Consider the following 13405-nt stretch of genomic DNA (forward strand, 5'->3'; position numbering starts at 1 on the left):
TGGAAGTAGCTCTTGTAGACCAGGCTGGCCTCGAACTCACAGAGATCCGCCTGCCTCTGCCTCCCGAGTGCTGGGATTAAAGGAGTGCGCCACCACCGCCTGGCTGAAGTTTTATACTAATAGAACACATAAAGTCCCAAACCAAGGTCCTTTTAAAAGATGTTGGTAGACACATCAAAGAGATGCTTAACAGCAAACCAGAGAAGTCTCTGCTATAGGCCTCAGGTATTCTCCGATGACATCTGTAGTGTTTTGGTTCATGGAAGCTAATGCTCTACTGCGCTAGTACATTCCTAAGGATACTACATGCTATTACATGCAAGCCACAGGGTATTTGTTCAGACACAGGTGGGCAAGGAGTGACTGAGGAGAGTTCAAGACAGACCAGGATAAAGTGTAATTAGACTCTGGACCTGCAACACTCCAATCTCTCCACAGTTATTGAAATTTTAACCAATTAATCAGTGTTGTAGAAGGCTCAACATAAGATGTCGTGTTCATGGTGTTCCCCAAGCCCAAGAACTTTTGTTCACCAACCTCTTAACAGAGACCACCCCTGCTCTTTGTTGAGATCCTCATCTTTCCTGGCCCCTGGAATTTTCTCCACTCACCCCTAGGTACCCTTTCCCATTTCCCTCTCAGTCTCCATATCTTTCTCGAGTTGGCAGTGTGGGCTCTTGGCCATGGCCTGTGTCTTGGGATCTTGCCCTATATAAGCCGAAATACTCAGTCCCAATTCTTTCCTTTCCCACAACCCCAAGCCTGTCTCTGTAGCTTTCCTCAGGTGACCACCGGGAACTTCAGATACAGCAAATGTCCTTCTGACCCCAGTTATCCATCCTTTTTTTCTGGACTCTCATTTGCTGCGCTTTCCTCCAGGTCCCACAGAACCTGCCTAAGATGCTCAAACAGAAACCTGCCGTGTGGTGTTTTGAGAAGTAGAGATAGACTCATGAGCAGAAAGATCATTCAGAAATGCAATGGAGAAGTTAGATTCTCTGTGTCTCTCATGGGCACAAAATGGGTGCCTTTTCCCCAGCCTCATAGCTGTAAAAGCAGCAGCCAATAGGGAAAGGGGCAAAAGGAATGCCAATCCACACTGTGTCTTAAAGCAGAGCCACACAGCTGGGCGCTTGGGAGGTGAAAGCAGGCAATTTTCAAGGCCAGCCTGGCCTGGTCTATTCAGTGATTTCTAAGGCCAGCCAGGGCTGCACAGTGAGACCCTTTCTCAAGCCTGTCTAAAAACAAACAAACAAACAAACAAACAAACAGAAGCACAACACAAAACCAAACCAAACCAAACAGGCTTAAAACCTTTCATACTTTTTGTCCCCAAACTTGATTTCTGTTCCTATTTTTATTGCCTGGGTCATATTTTTTTACCCTTCCAAAACCCATTCTGACCCCAATCCCTACCTCCCTTCCACCTCTACCTGCTCCTTCGACTTTACCTCCTCTTTCTTCTCTAGTTCCTTTTCTTTTCCCTCTTATTTTGCTATATTGATTATTGAATCTACTGCCTGGTGCATGCTAAGCAAGCACTCTAGCACTGAGCCATGCCTCCAAACCCTCACTGGGGGATCCTAGGCAGGTGCTCTACTACTGAGCCACATCCCAGCCCCTCACTGGGGGATGCTAGGTAGATGCTCTACTCCTGACCCATGCCCTCAGCCTCACTAGGGGATTCTAAGGAGAAGCTCTACCCCTTAGCTGCACCCCTAGTCCCTCACTGAGGGATTCTAGGAGAGTGCTCTGTACATTCCTGGCCATGAAATCTTGTGAATTTCTTTGTTCTCCACAGTCCCAAAAATAATTTGTAAGTCTGTGTGAAGCAAATGGCTAGAAGTGGGCCCACAGCTAAACTGAAGGGGCCAACTCCAGGCTTGGCCCTTGATGCCTAGTTTTTAGTTTTTTTTTTAAACTGTGATATTTACAATTAATTCTTGAGAATTTCTTATATACATACATTATATTGTGATCATAATCAGCCCCTACACCTCCCTCTTACTCCTTATAGATCCACCCCACCCCTACTCCCCCTCAAGTTCATTTCTTTTCTTTTAAAACAAAATTACAATCCACTGTGTGTACTGTGGCCCCTGGCGTTTTGGGATTGAAGACAATGGGTTGTGGAGTGACTAGGCGTGTGTGTGTGTCTGCAGGAACTACTCTTTCTATGCCTTGGACAACCAGAACCTCAGGCAGCTCTGGGATTGGAGCAAGCACAACCTCACCATCACTCAGGGCAAGCTCTTCTTCCACTACAACCCCAAACTCTGCTTGTCAGAAATCCATAAGATGGAAGAGATTTCTGGAACTAAGGGCCGCCAGGAGAGGAACGATATTGCCCTGAAGACCAATGGGGACCAGGCATCCTGTAAGTCTCTTCATCGTTATGTTCCTAATGGCTGCCCTCTCTCAGCCACCACCCTAGTCCCCAGGAAAGTGTCATTGTCCTTTGTTGAGCTACAGCTTTCTGGGAGAGGAGTTTTAAAATACCAAAGGCAGGTGTGTAGGTGTGTGCATATGTGTGCATATGTGTGCGTGTGTGTGTGTGTGTGTGTGTGTGTGTGTGTGTGTGTAGGACAGAAGACAACCTTAGGTGTCATTCCCTAGGCATCATCCACTGTTTTTCTTTTTTGTTAGATAGGGTTTCTTGCTGCCTAGAGTTCATCAGTAGGCTTTGTGTGTCTGGTCAGAGAACCACAGAGATCTGCCTTTCCTACTTTTTCAGTGCTGGGGTTGGGAGTGTGCACCATTATCTTAATCAGTGTCCTATTACTCTGAAGAGACTCATGACCAAGGCATTTCTTATAAAAGAAAACATTTAATTGAGCTGGCTTATAGTTTCAGAAGCTTAGTCCATTATCATGGTGGGAAGCATGGCAGTAGACAGGCAGGCTTGGGGCTGAGAGCTTACATCCTGATACAAAGCAGGTAGAGAGAAGAGAGAAACTGGACCTGGCATGGCCTTTTGATTCTCAAACCCCACCACCAGTGATGTACCTCCTACAACAAGGCCACACCTTGTAATTCTTTTCAAACACTTCCATTGTGGACTAAGCATGTAACCATATGAACCTATGGGGCCGTTCTTATTCAGACCATCACAGTCTACTCCCTGTGCAAAATGTATCCATTCTAACTTCAAAAGCCTCCAAAGTTTCCCACAGTTTCAACACTTTTTAAAAATCCAAAGTCTTGCTGGGCAGTGGTGGCACATGCTTTTAATCCCAGTACTTGGGAGGCAGAGGCAGATGGATCTCAGTGAGTTCGAGGGCAGCTTAGTCTACAAAGTGACTTCTAGGATAGTCAGTACTGTTAGACAGAGAAACCTTGTCTTGAAAAACAAACAAATAAATAAATAAATAACAAAAAAATAAAAATCCAAAGTCTCTTCTGATATGCAAGAAAGTCTCTTAACTGTAACCTCTTGTAAAATCAAAAAACAGATCACATACTCGCAACATTTAGTGGCAGAGGACATCATTCCCATTCCAAAAGGGAGGAAGGAGAGCATAGTGAGGAAATACTGGACCAAAGCAAGATTAAAGGCTAGCTGGGCAAACTCCAAATTTTGTATTAGACAGTTCTTCCTTTCCAGCTTAGCTGGATGCAACACACTTGGTGCTCTTGGGCAACTATCCTTGACAGTTATCCCATGGCTCCGGCATCTCCAGCATCTTGGGGTCTCCAGTGCTGTCCAGGTTTCATCCTCACAGCTTCACACAATGGTCTGTCCCGGCCTTTATTTAGGGATTCCCCTGTTTCACTACTGGAGACCAAGCATTCAGTCATGTGAGCCTATAGGAGCCATTCTCATCCAAACACCACAGATTTTTCTTTTTGTTTGTTCTTCCCTTATCCCCCCACCCCGACTTTTTTTTTAAAAAATGAGGTTCTGGGGACATAACTCAGGCCCTCAACCTTACAAAGAGAGCATTCACCAAGTGAACTGTCTCCCCAGCCCACCAGAGGCAGGTTTTATGTATCTTATCTGAGTCAGCTGCACAAAGTACAGTGTCTGATGCCCCATAAGCATAAAGCTAATGCCGAGGGTGTCAAGGTTGATGAAATCAATGCAGCAATCTCCATCACCAGGGAAGAAATGACAAGATTAAGTTTGAGGCTAGAGAGATGGTTCAATTCTGTTGCTCTGACCAAAAGTATCTTGACAAAGAAAGTGTCTATTTTATCTTACATTCCTAGGGCACAATCCATCATTCAGGGAGGTCAAGGCAAGAACTCAAGTTAGAAATCTAGAGGCAGGAACTGAAGCAGTGACCATGGAAGAGTGCTGTTTATTGTCAGCTAACTTTTTTATACAGCCCAGGGTCACCTACCTACGGATGGCTCTGCATACTGTAGCCTGGGTCCTTCCTTCCTTCTTTGCTTCACAGACATGACCAGAGGCCAACAGGCCAGTCTGATTGAGGAAGTTCTGCATTTGAGATTCCCTCTTCCCAGGTGTGTCAAGTTGACAACTAAGATTAGACATCACTCCTGCACATACATGAACACGCATACACATGTATACATACACAAAAAAGATATGATCCCTTTGCTCACAAAATGGCTGACTAGTTGTCCTTTTTGCTTTGGCATGGATCATCCACAGTTCAGTTGAGCATCTTATTTGGTTGAGTCTTCAACACCTAATTGATTTGCTGACTCCCCACCTTTCAAACTCAGCAAGATCATTTCTCTGCTTATGTGGATGAGACCTATGTAAGCAATAGCAGATTATATACATCCCATTTTAATTTTCAACTTGACACAATCTAGAATCACCTGGAAAAATAATCGTCATTGAGGAACTGTCCAGATCAGGTTGGTCTGTAGGCTTATCTGCGGAGCATTTTCTTGGATGACAGTTGGTCATTTTGGTGGTTTTTTGCTGGCCCAGAGCTCATCAAGTAGGCTTTGCTGACTTGGGGCTTATTTTGACTGTTAATTGAAGTGAGAAGAGCTGTTTCATGGCCTGGATCTTGAACAATATGAGATGGAGAAAGCTAGCTAAGTATAAGCGCCAAGCAGGCATCCTCCATGCATTCATCTCTGTCTGTTATTGACAGTGGATGATGAGATATGACTAATGGCTTGAGTTCCTGTCTAATTTCCCTGAAATATAATAGACTCTCACCTAACAAACAATCAAACAACTCCTCCTCCCTTAAGTTTCTTTTTGTCACAGTATTTTATCACAGCTACAAAATGAAGCTAGGACTCCCTCCGTGCCTCAATCTATCCCCTCCCCAAGAAGCAGGAGGCTGAATTCTTTATTCTGAAATGAGCTATTCAGAATTCCAATTGCCTGACTTTTTTCTCTTGAACCTTTCTAGGTGAAAATGAGTTACTTAAATTTTCTTTTATTCGGACATCTTTTGACAAGATCTTGCTGAGGTGGGAGCCCTACTGGCCCCCCGACTTCCGAGACCTCTTGGGATTCATGCTTTTCTACAAAGAGGCGTAAGTAAAAGGAGGCGGACTATTCGTTATGCTCCTTATTGCAGGGACAGACAAAGTTGTAAAGAAGGGCTTATCTTGGCTCACGGCTTGTAAGGTGGGGATGTCATGGTAGCAGGAGTGTGAAGCAGCTGGATACACTGCACCTGCAGTCAGGAAGTGGAGAGATGAACTGATGCTTAGTTCACACTCCTTTAAAATAAGAAAATATCTTAAGTGTGTGCTTTTAAATCTTCATATATTTATGTAATGTATGTTTGATCATATCTACCCACCACTTTCTGCCTCCAACATTCCCTAGTTTGTTCATCCCATTTCCCTCCCAGCTTCGTGTTCTCTGTGTGTTGTTGACAACCCCTTTAATCCAGTTGGTGCTGCCCATATGTGCATGCATGTGGACCCGTCCACTGGAGCATGAACAGTCTATCAGTGCCCATGTTCCCAAAGGAGAGTGACTTAGACTGTCTTAGCAGCTACATACTACTCCTTGGCTCGGGGAGTACCTTGAAGTCCTCCATCACCCATGCTGGAATGTTGACTGGCTTGATCCGGTGCAGGCAACCACAGCTGGTCTGAGTTGATATGTGCAGCAACCATGTCATGTCTACAAGTCAGCATTTCATAGCTCTCCCCTATCTTCCTTTTTATTCAGACTAGAGATGTACCTGTCTCTATCTCCTAGTGCTGGGATTACAGATGCTGACCTTTACGTGTGTGCTAGTGATTGAACTCTGGTCCTCATGTTTGTACATCACATGCTTTGCCTACTGAGTCCTCTCCCCAGGCCCAGTGGTCATATGTTGATAACTCATATTGAGAATATAGTAAATAGACAATGTTGGGGTGGGAAGGAAAAAAGTAGAAAGGAAATTCATCGACGGCACCTACGTTACTAAACCCCAACTGGTTTTGCTGCGGTCTTAGTCATTTACGCTATGGCTATTTGGTAGGCTGAGATTCGGTGCTCCGTGACTGGAGTCAGCATCATGGGCTTATCACACCTCAGTGCTGCTGGCTTTGGAGCAGACCTGCATTTCAGAATTGGAAATAGGAAAAGGTTCACTTCTGGGGGTTGGAGAGGAGGCTCAACAGGTGCTCACTGCATTCCAGGACCCCACTTTGGTCTCCAGCATCCAAGTCTGGCATTTCACAGTCGCCAGATGCGGGGATCCAGGGGATTCAGCTTTTCCTCTGTCCCCTGAAGGCACATGCATACAATTACACACACTCATATACACATTCTCACTTTCAGAAAGCCATGGATTGTGGAATACACTTGAAATCCCAGCTCCAAGGAAGCAGAAATGGGCAGATCTTTGGGGTCTCTGGCTAGCTAGCCTAGTCTATGAGGTGAATTTCAGGCCAGAGATCACTCTATCTCAAATCACAAGGTGGGAATCAAGTGTGAATACAATTAATCCCAATAATGAGGAGACAAGAGGCTGGCACATTGATGTGACTTTGAGGCCAGCCGGGACTAGAGTCTGTCTCAACAAACAGAAAAAAACAAGGAAGATGGCACCTGATTGTTTCCTTCATGTCCATTCACATACACTCAAGTGAACTGCCACAAACACATACAGGCAGACACATACACACACACCAAACAGAAAAGAAATGAGTCTACGTCTTGTAACTCTCCAAGTCCCCATTCCACATAGTGCTGGATTGACATTTACACAGTAGTAACCTAGCTCTCCCTCTTATTTGTCAAAAGCCCTTATCAGAATGTGACGGAGTTTGATGGTCAAGATGCTTGTGGCTCCAACAGCTGGACTGTGGTAGATATTGATCCACCCCAGAGGTCCAACGACCCCAAGTCTCAAACCCCAAGCCACCCTGGGTGGCTAATGCGGGGTCTCAAACCCTGGACCCAATATGCCATCTTTGTCAAGACCTTGGTTACCTTCTCAGATGAACGCCGGACCTACGGAGCCAAAAGTGACATCATCTATGTGCAGACAGATGCCACCAGTAAGTGTGTCCTGTGAATATGGGCTTGAACTGACTCTCTTGCCTTTGGTAGACAACTTAGTGATGTCCTGTGATTGGCCTCTGGAGGAGCTAAAGGCTGAGGCTCATATTTCCAGAGGATAACACTTGGGCTGGGCAGATGGCTCAGTGGGGACGATTGAGTGCTGTTCCCATCACCTACATTGAAAGCTGGTAGTGACCATGTTCGTGCCTCAGAGTGTGGCCATGAGCATGTCTATAACCCCAGAACACTGGCTCATGGGCCAGGGACAAGGGGGTCACTAGGATTTGATGGCTGCCAGCCTAGCTTTAGTTTTAGTGAAAGATCCTGTTTCAAGAGAGTAAGGTAGACAGTGATAGAATGGTGTGCCTGACTTCCTCCTCTGGCCTCAGCACATGCATAGACACTACCCATCTAACACACACATGCATACATACATACACACCCCACATGTAACACACACTTCACATATATAACACACATACATCACATATAGTACACACACTCCAGTTAAACACACACACCACATATAGCACAATATTATATGTAACACACACATAGAGATGCACACCCATCCACCAAACGTAACATGCACACATACCACATATAACATACATATTACATGTAATACACACATACTACTTATAACACTCACACAGACACCACATATAACACAGAGACACCACATGTAATACATAGGTCACATATAACATGCATATAACATCACACATAACCATTTACAATATACAGGTACACACTAATGCAATGCACACACATATGCACATACATGACACATACCACATACATGCACACACATATATACACATACACATATGCACACACACCACACATATATTAACACATACCTTCTTGAACTCAGCATCTGTGGTTACCTGCACAAGACTGTCTTCAACACTTGTCACGGGGAGGCGAGTGGCTTTGCTTGGGAGGCAGAGGTAAATGGATTTCTGAGTTCAGGCTCAGCCTGGTCTAAGTAGTGACTTCTAGGCCATGCAGGGTTACACAGTGAGACCTATCTTTGGAGAGGTTAATTCAATCAATAAATAATTAGTTAATTAAAAATGAGAGCTAGACTTGGTATACACATCTGTAGTCTTATTACTTGGAATCCTGAGGCAAGAGAATTGCTGTGTGTTTGAAACTAGCCTGGGCTACCTATCAAGACCTTGTTACAATCTCAAAACAGCAACAAAGTATATGCAGGTGGGTCAGGAGTTCAGGGTCATCTCTATCTACATACTGAGTTTGAAGCCAACCTGGACTATGTGAGATCCAGTTCTTTCTTTTTTTTGATGTAAGAATTTTTTTAATACAATCTTTTCTCATTTTATATAGCTATCTCTGTTCTCACTCCCTCCCTTCCTCCTGCCTCACCTCCCCCGCCATCCACTTCTCAGTAAGGGTAAGACTTCCCATGGGGAATCAACAAAGTCGGACACATCACTTCAAGGCAGGACCAAGATTCATTATATGCTTAAAAACATATAAGCAAACAAACAAACAAACAATAAGCTCCCAGAAAATAACAACAAAAGAAACTTCTGTTACTATATATTATTTTAGTTGTTTTATTATTGCTGTTATTTTGTATTAGTAAAGTTTTATCATAGATATGTAATATGGGGAAGCATTGATGGTTCAGTGCTGTATGTGGTTTCAGATATCCACTGCAGTTATAAAATGTGCCACATAGATAAGGAGGGACTACTGCATGTTTTTTCTATTCTGTCATGAGAACTTTTCAAGTATAGAAAGAGTGCCTTCATTTGAGCATCTCCAGCTCCCATAGGGCGCAGTCTTGTTTTATTGCCACTCTCGTCTCCTTTCTCTTTAATTTTTCTTTATTTTTTTCTTTCTGGCTATAGTGTCTCATAGCAACTTCATCATATTTCTGTCAAGATTAACCCCTTTTCTTAGCTTAGTAGTTTTCAAGTAGGGATAATTTTGTCCCTCCCAGGGAAGGGAGGATGCCTGGCAATGTCTAAAGACATTTCTACTGTCACAGTTGGGAAGTGGAATGGTTGACAAGAGGTCTCTACCCCAAATGTCAACATGTAGAGAATAAGCAACCCCCTCACACAGAACAGAATCCATTGTTCTAGCTTCTTCACCATCTCTACTGTCATGTAGTATCTAGACCAAAGTTTAGTTTCCAGAACCTTCTACCCCCCTGCTCTTTGCACACTTTTTGCTTTTGCCTTGAGAACTCCGTGTTCACCCTCTCCAACTCTCTCAGCCTCCAACATTCTGTGTGTGTGCATGCACACATGGGGTTGCATGTGTGTATCATATTTGAATGTGGCATATGCCAGAGGTCGACACTGGAGTCTTCCTCAATTGTTTTCCATCTTATATATTGTGGCAGGCTCTCTTAGTACACCCAGAGGTTGCTGATCCTCTGTCTCTGGCTGCCTGGTTTATAGGTAGGGTGCTACAGCCGTCGCTACTTGGCTTTATGTGGGTGCTGGGGATCTGACCTGTCCTTATGCTTCTGTGGCAAGTGCATCACCACTGAGCCATCTACCTAGCCTCAGGTACCACTGTTCTTCAGAGGGGGAGTTTAGTTGTGTTTTGTAGGCTGGTGCCTGACATCTGAATAACACCATCTGGGGCTGGGTATGTGGCTGGCTTGGTAGAGTGCTTCCCTTGCTTGTATGAAGTCCTAGGTTAAATCGCCACAACCATATAAACCAGGTATTGGGGTGCATGCCTCTCATCCAAGCATGCATGAGGTAAGTAGAAGAAACAGGAGTTAAAGTACATCCTTGGCTACCTTATCAAGTTTGAGACTAGCCTGGGCTACATGAGAGCCTGTCTCAAAAACAGATATAGTTTGATGGTTTCAAGTGCGTTAGGTGACTGGGTTTGATTTCGTGTCCCTGTTAACCAGAATTCATTTCTTCCCATGGTTGTCTTTGTCCCCAGGAACATCCTTCCTAGTGTCCACAACAGCAAGGGCTTTGGCATCAGACAGAGCCGGTCTGTGCAGTGAATGACACATGGTGGGCACATAATCCACGGTGTGAATAGGCAGTCATTCCTGCCTGGGCTGGGCAAGCATTTAACTGCCTACTTTTCTCTGATGTTAAGTAACTCTAGCAGACAGAGCTGTGGTTTCAGTTGGACCACAATCCCCTGCTTAGGTACACCCAACAACTTACCTGCTCTCCTTCATAGTAACTCATTTCTTTTCTCCTTTGCAGATCCTTCTGTCCCCCTGGACCCCATATCAGTTTCTAATTCCTCATCTCAGATTATCTTAAAGTGGAAGCCCCCCTCTGACCCCAACGGCAACATCACACACTACTTGGTCTACTGGGAGAGGCAGGCAGAGGACAGCGAGCTGTTCGAGTTGGATTATTGTCTCAAAGGTGAGCACAGGCCACTGTCATGCGGTTGCTGTATCTTGATTCTCTTATGGGGACACAGGTTTCCTTTCCTGTTTCCCAGGGTTCCCGCACAAGCACGTGTGCTTACACACACACACACACACACATACACACATACATGTGCATGTGCACACTTGCTCATATTCCATTCTTTCTCACATAAGACACACTTTGTGTTTATGTGTGTGTGCATATGTGTGTGTGTACAGGTCATGTGTGCATGTATGTGTAGAATGTAGAGCTCAAAGAACAACTTTGGATGTATGTCCAAGAATGCTGTATACCTTATTTTTAAACTTTTTTTTTTTTTCTGAGACAGGGTCTCACAAAGACCACTGAACTTAAACTTACTATGTAGCTGAGGAAGACATTGGATTTTTGCTCTTCCTGCCTCTACCTCCTAGGTGTTGGGGCTACAGGACTGTACCACCATGCTGAGTTTATGCGAGGCCAGAAATCCAAACGCAGGACTGCATGGGTGCTAACATTACCCCAACAGAGCTACATCCCCATCCCATATTTTCTTTGAATTAAAAATACTTTTATTCCATTTACCTAGTCTTTCTGTGTGGGCAGACATGTGTGAGGAGGTTAGTGGTCAGAGGTCAGCTTGCAGGAGTCTGTTGTCTTGCCAGCCATGTGGGCACCAGGGATCAAACACAAGCGGTATGGGGACAAGCTTTCTTACCTGTTCAGTTTTTAAGATTTTGGTACTGTGCACTGAACCCAGGGCCTCATGCACACTAGGCAAGTACTCTGCCTCCGAGCTACAGCCCAGCCCTCGCTTTGTGGATTTTTATTTTTATTTGAGACAGGATCTTTCACTAGCCTGTGCTAATGAGTGACCCCTAAGAATTTGCCTTTCCCCATCTTCCCAGCATTCAGATTACAAATGTACTACAAATGTACCCCACCACAACCAGCTTTTTACATGGGTTTTGGGGATCAAACTTGGACCCCTGCCTTTGCCATCTTCCTAGTACACACACAGATCTTTAGACATTTCACATGGATTCACACTCACCATCTCCCCAGTGCAACACACATTTTAGACATTGCACACAGACCCACACTCACTATCTCCCCAGTGCACACACACATTTTAGACATTGCACACAGACTCACACTCACCATCTCCCCAGTGCACACACTCATTTTAGACATTGTACACAGACCCACACTCACCATCTCCCCAGTGCACACACATTTTAGACATTGCACACAGACTCACACTCAACATCTCCCCAGTGCACACACATTTTAGACATTGCACACAGACCCACACTCACCATCTCCCCAGTGTAATCACACACATTTTAGACATTGTACACAGACTCACACTCAACATCTCCCCAGTGCACACACACATTTTAGACATTGCACGTGGATTCACACTTTAGAGGCTGCCAAAAATCCAAATGCAGCGCTGTGTGATGAGCACTTTCCCAGAGTGTCCAAAGTCCTGGGTGCAGTCTGCGGACTGCAGCACCAACAAGGACTAGATATAATGGTGAAATACATCCAATGCTTCTTTCAGCTGTGAGCCACACAGTGCATAGGCATACATAAAATATGTAAAAAGCAAATCTGAGTAGTGAATGTCTTCACTATTTCCGTGTGATAGAAACATTCAAAATCTTTCCACCACTGGTTATAGAGCCTGAGGTGTACCTGTGTCTGCACAAGCACAGTGGAGAAGCCTAGTGGACAGGCTGCTGAAGTAGTAGCTATAGCAACTGTTCTAGAGTTGTCTTGCATGGTCACTGTATCGTATATTTCACAATAGCTAAAAGTGGGTTATCGAAAAAGAAACCTGGCGGGTGGGGCAGCAAGATGCCTCGGTGGATAAATGCCTGATGACCCAAGTGAACCCTAAGACCAACATGGTGCAAAGAGAGTACTCAGGGCCAAAAGTTATAATCTGATCCTCCTCCCACAATGGCATGCACGCACACACACACACCACACTAAATGTATTAAAACAAAACAAACTGCCGCAATCCACCTTCAGATCTGAGAAGGTGAAAATTTGCTGTTCATTTAGTTGTGACTTTTGTCTTTGATTCCTTTTTAGCTGGCCTGTGACCTTGCAGAAGCAGGCCAAGGGGGCTGCTGGAGAGGTGTGGCTGAGGTCTGTGCTCAGATCCACCCCTGGCCTGGTGTCTGGTTTTGGCTAAGTCACGCAGCAAGTAGTCTGTCTCCTTTTGTGGAGAAGGGGTGGAGGACAGATGATTCCTGGGAACAGTCCCAACTCTAAGATCATGTGCTATATGCATGCCTGTGACATCATGCCCGCCTGGGCCAGGATCAGCAAGTTGATTTATCTCCTTGCATACTTTATATAACTTGAGAGCAAGCCCAGTTCTGGGCTCAGCTCTGACCTGTCGGCTCTACATTTGAGTGTACAAAACCACCTGCTACCCATGCTTCCAGCAGTGCCAAGACTTTTTTTGCTTGTTTTTGTCTTGTTTAAAAAACCCACTAACTTTTAGAAAAAGTTTGTTTTTGTTTTTATTTTTTTATTTATTTTTATTTTTATTTTTTTTTGGATTTT

At 44.6% G+C, this 13405-nt stretch overlaps 1 protein-coding gene across 3 annotated transcripts in view; it reads left to right on the forward strand.

Annotated features, from left to right (window-relative positions):
• Positions 1-13405, forward strand: part of Insr (insulin receptor) — a 137134-nt gene that overhangs the window by 85408 nt on the left and 38321 nt on the right. For all 3 annotated transcript variants that reach the window (XM_005371760.3, XM_005371761.3, XM_026778304.1), the window contains exons 6-9: positions 2163-2377; positions 5343-5469; positions 7184-7440; positions 10666-10833. In XM_005371760.3, coding sequence (XP_005371817.1) covers positions 2163-2377; positions 5343-5469; positions 7184-7440; positions 10666-10833 — 767 coding nt within the window. The remainder of the gene's footprint in view (positions 1-2162; positions 2378-5342; positions 5470-7183; positions 7441-10665; positions 10834-13405) is intronic.

This window comes from Microtus ochrogaster, unplaced genomic scaffold, assembly GCF_000317375.1.
Source record: "Microtus ochrogaster isolate Prairie Vole_2 unplaced genomic scaffold, MicOch1.0 UNK125, whole genome shotgun sequence".
NCBI lineage: Eukaryota > Metazoa > Chordata > Mammalia > Rodentia > Cricetidae > Microtus > Microtus ochrogaster.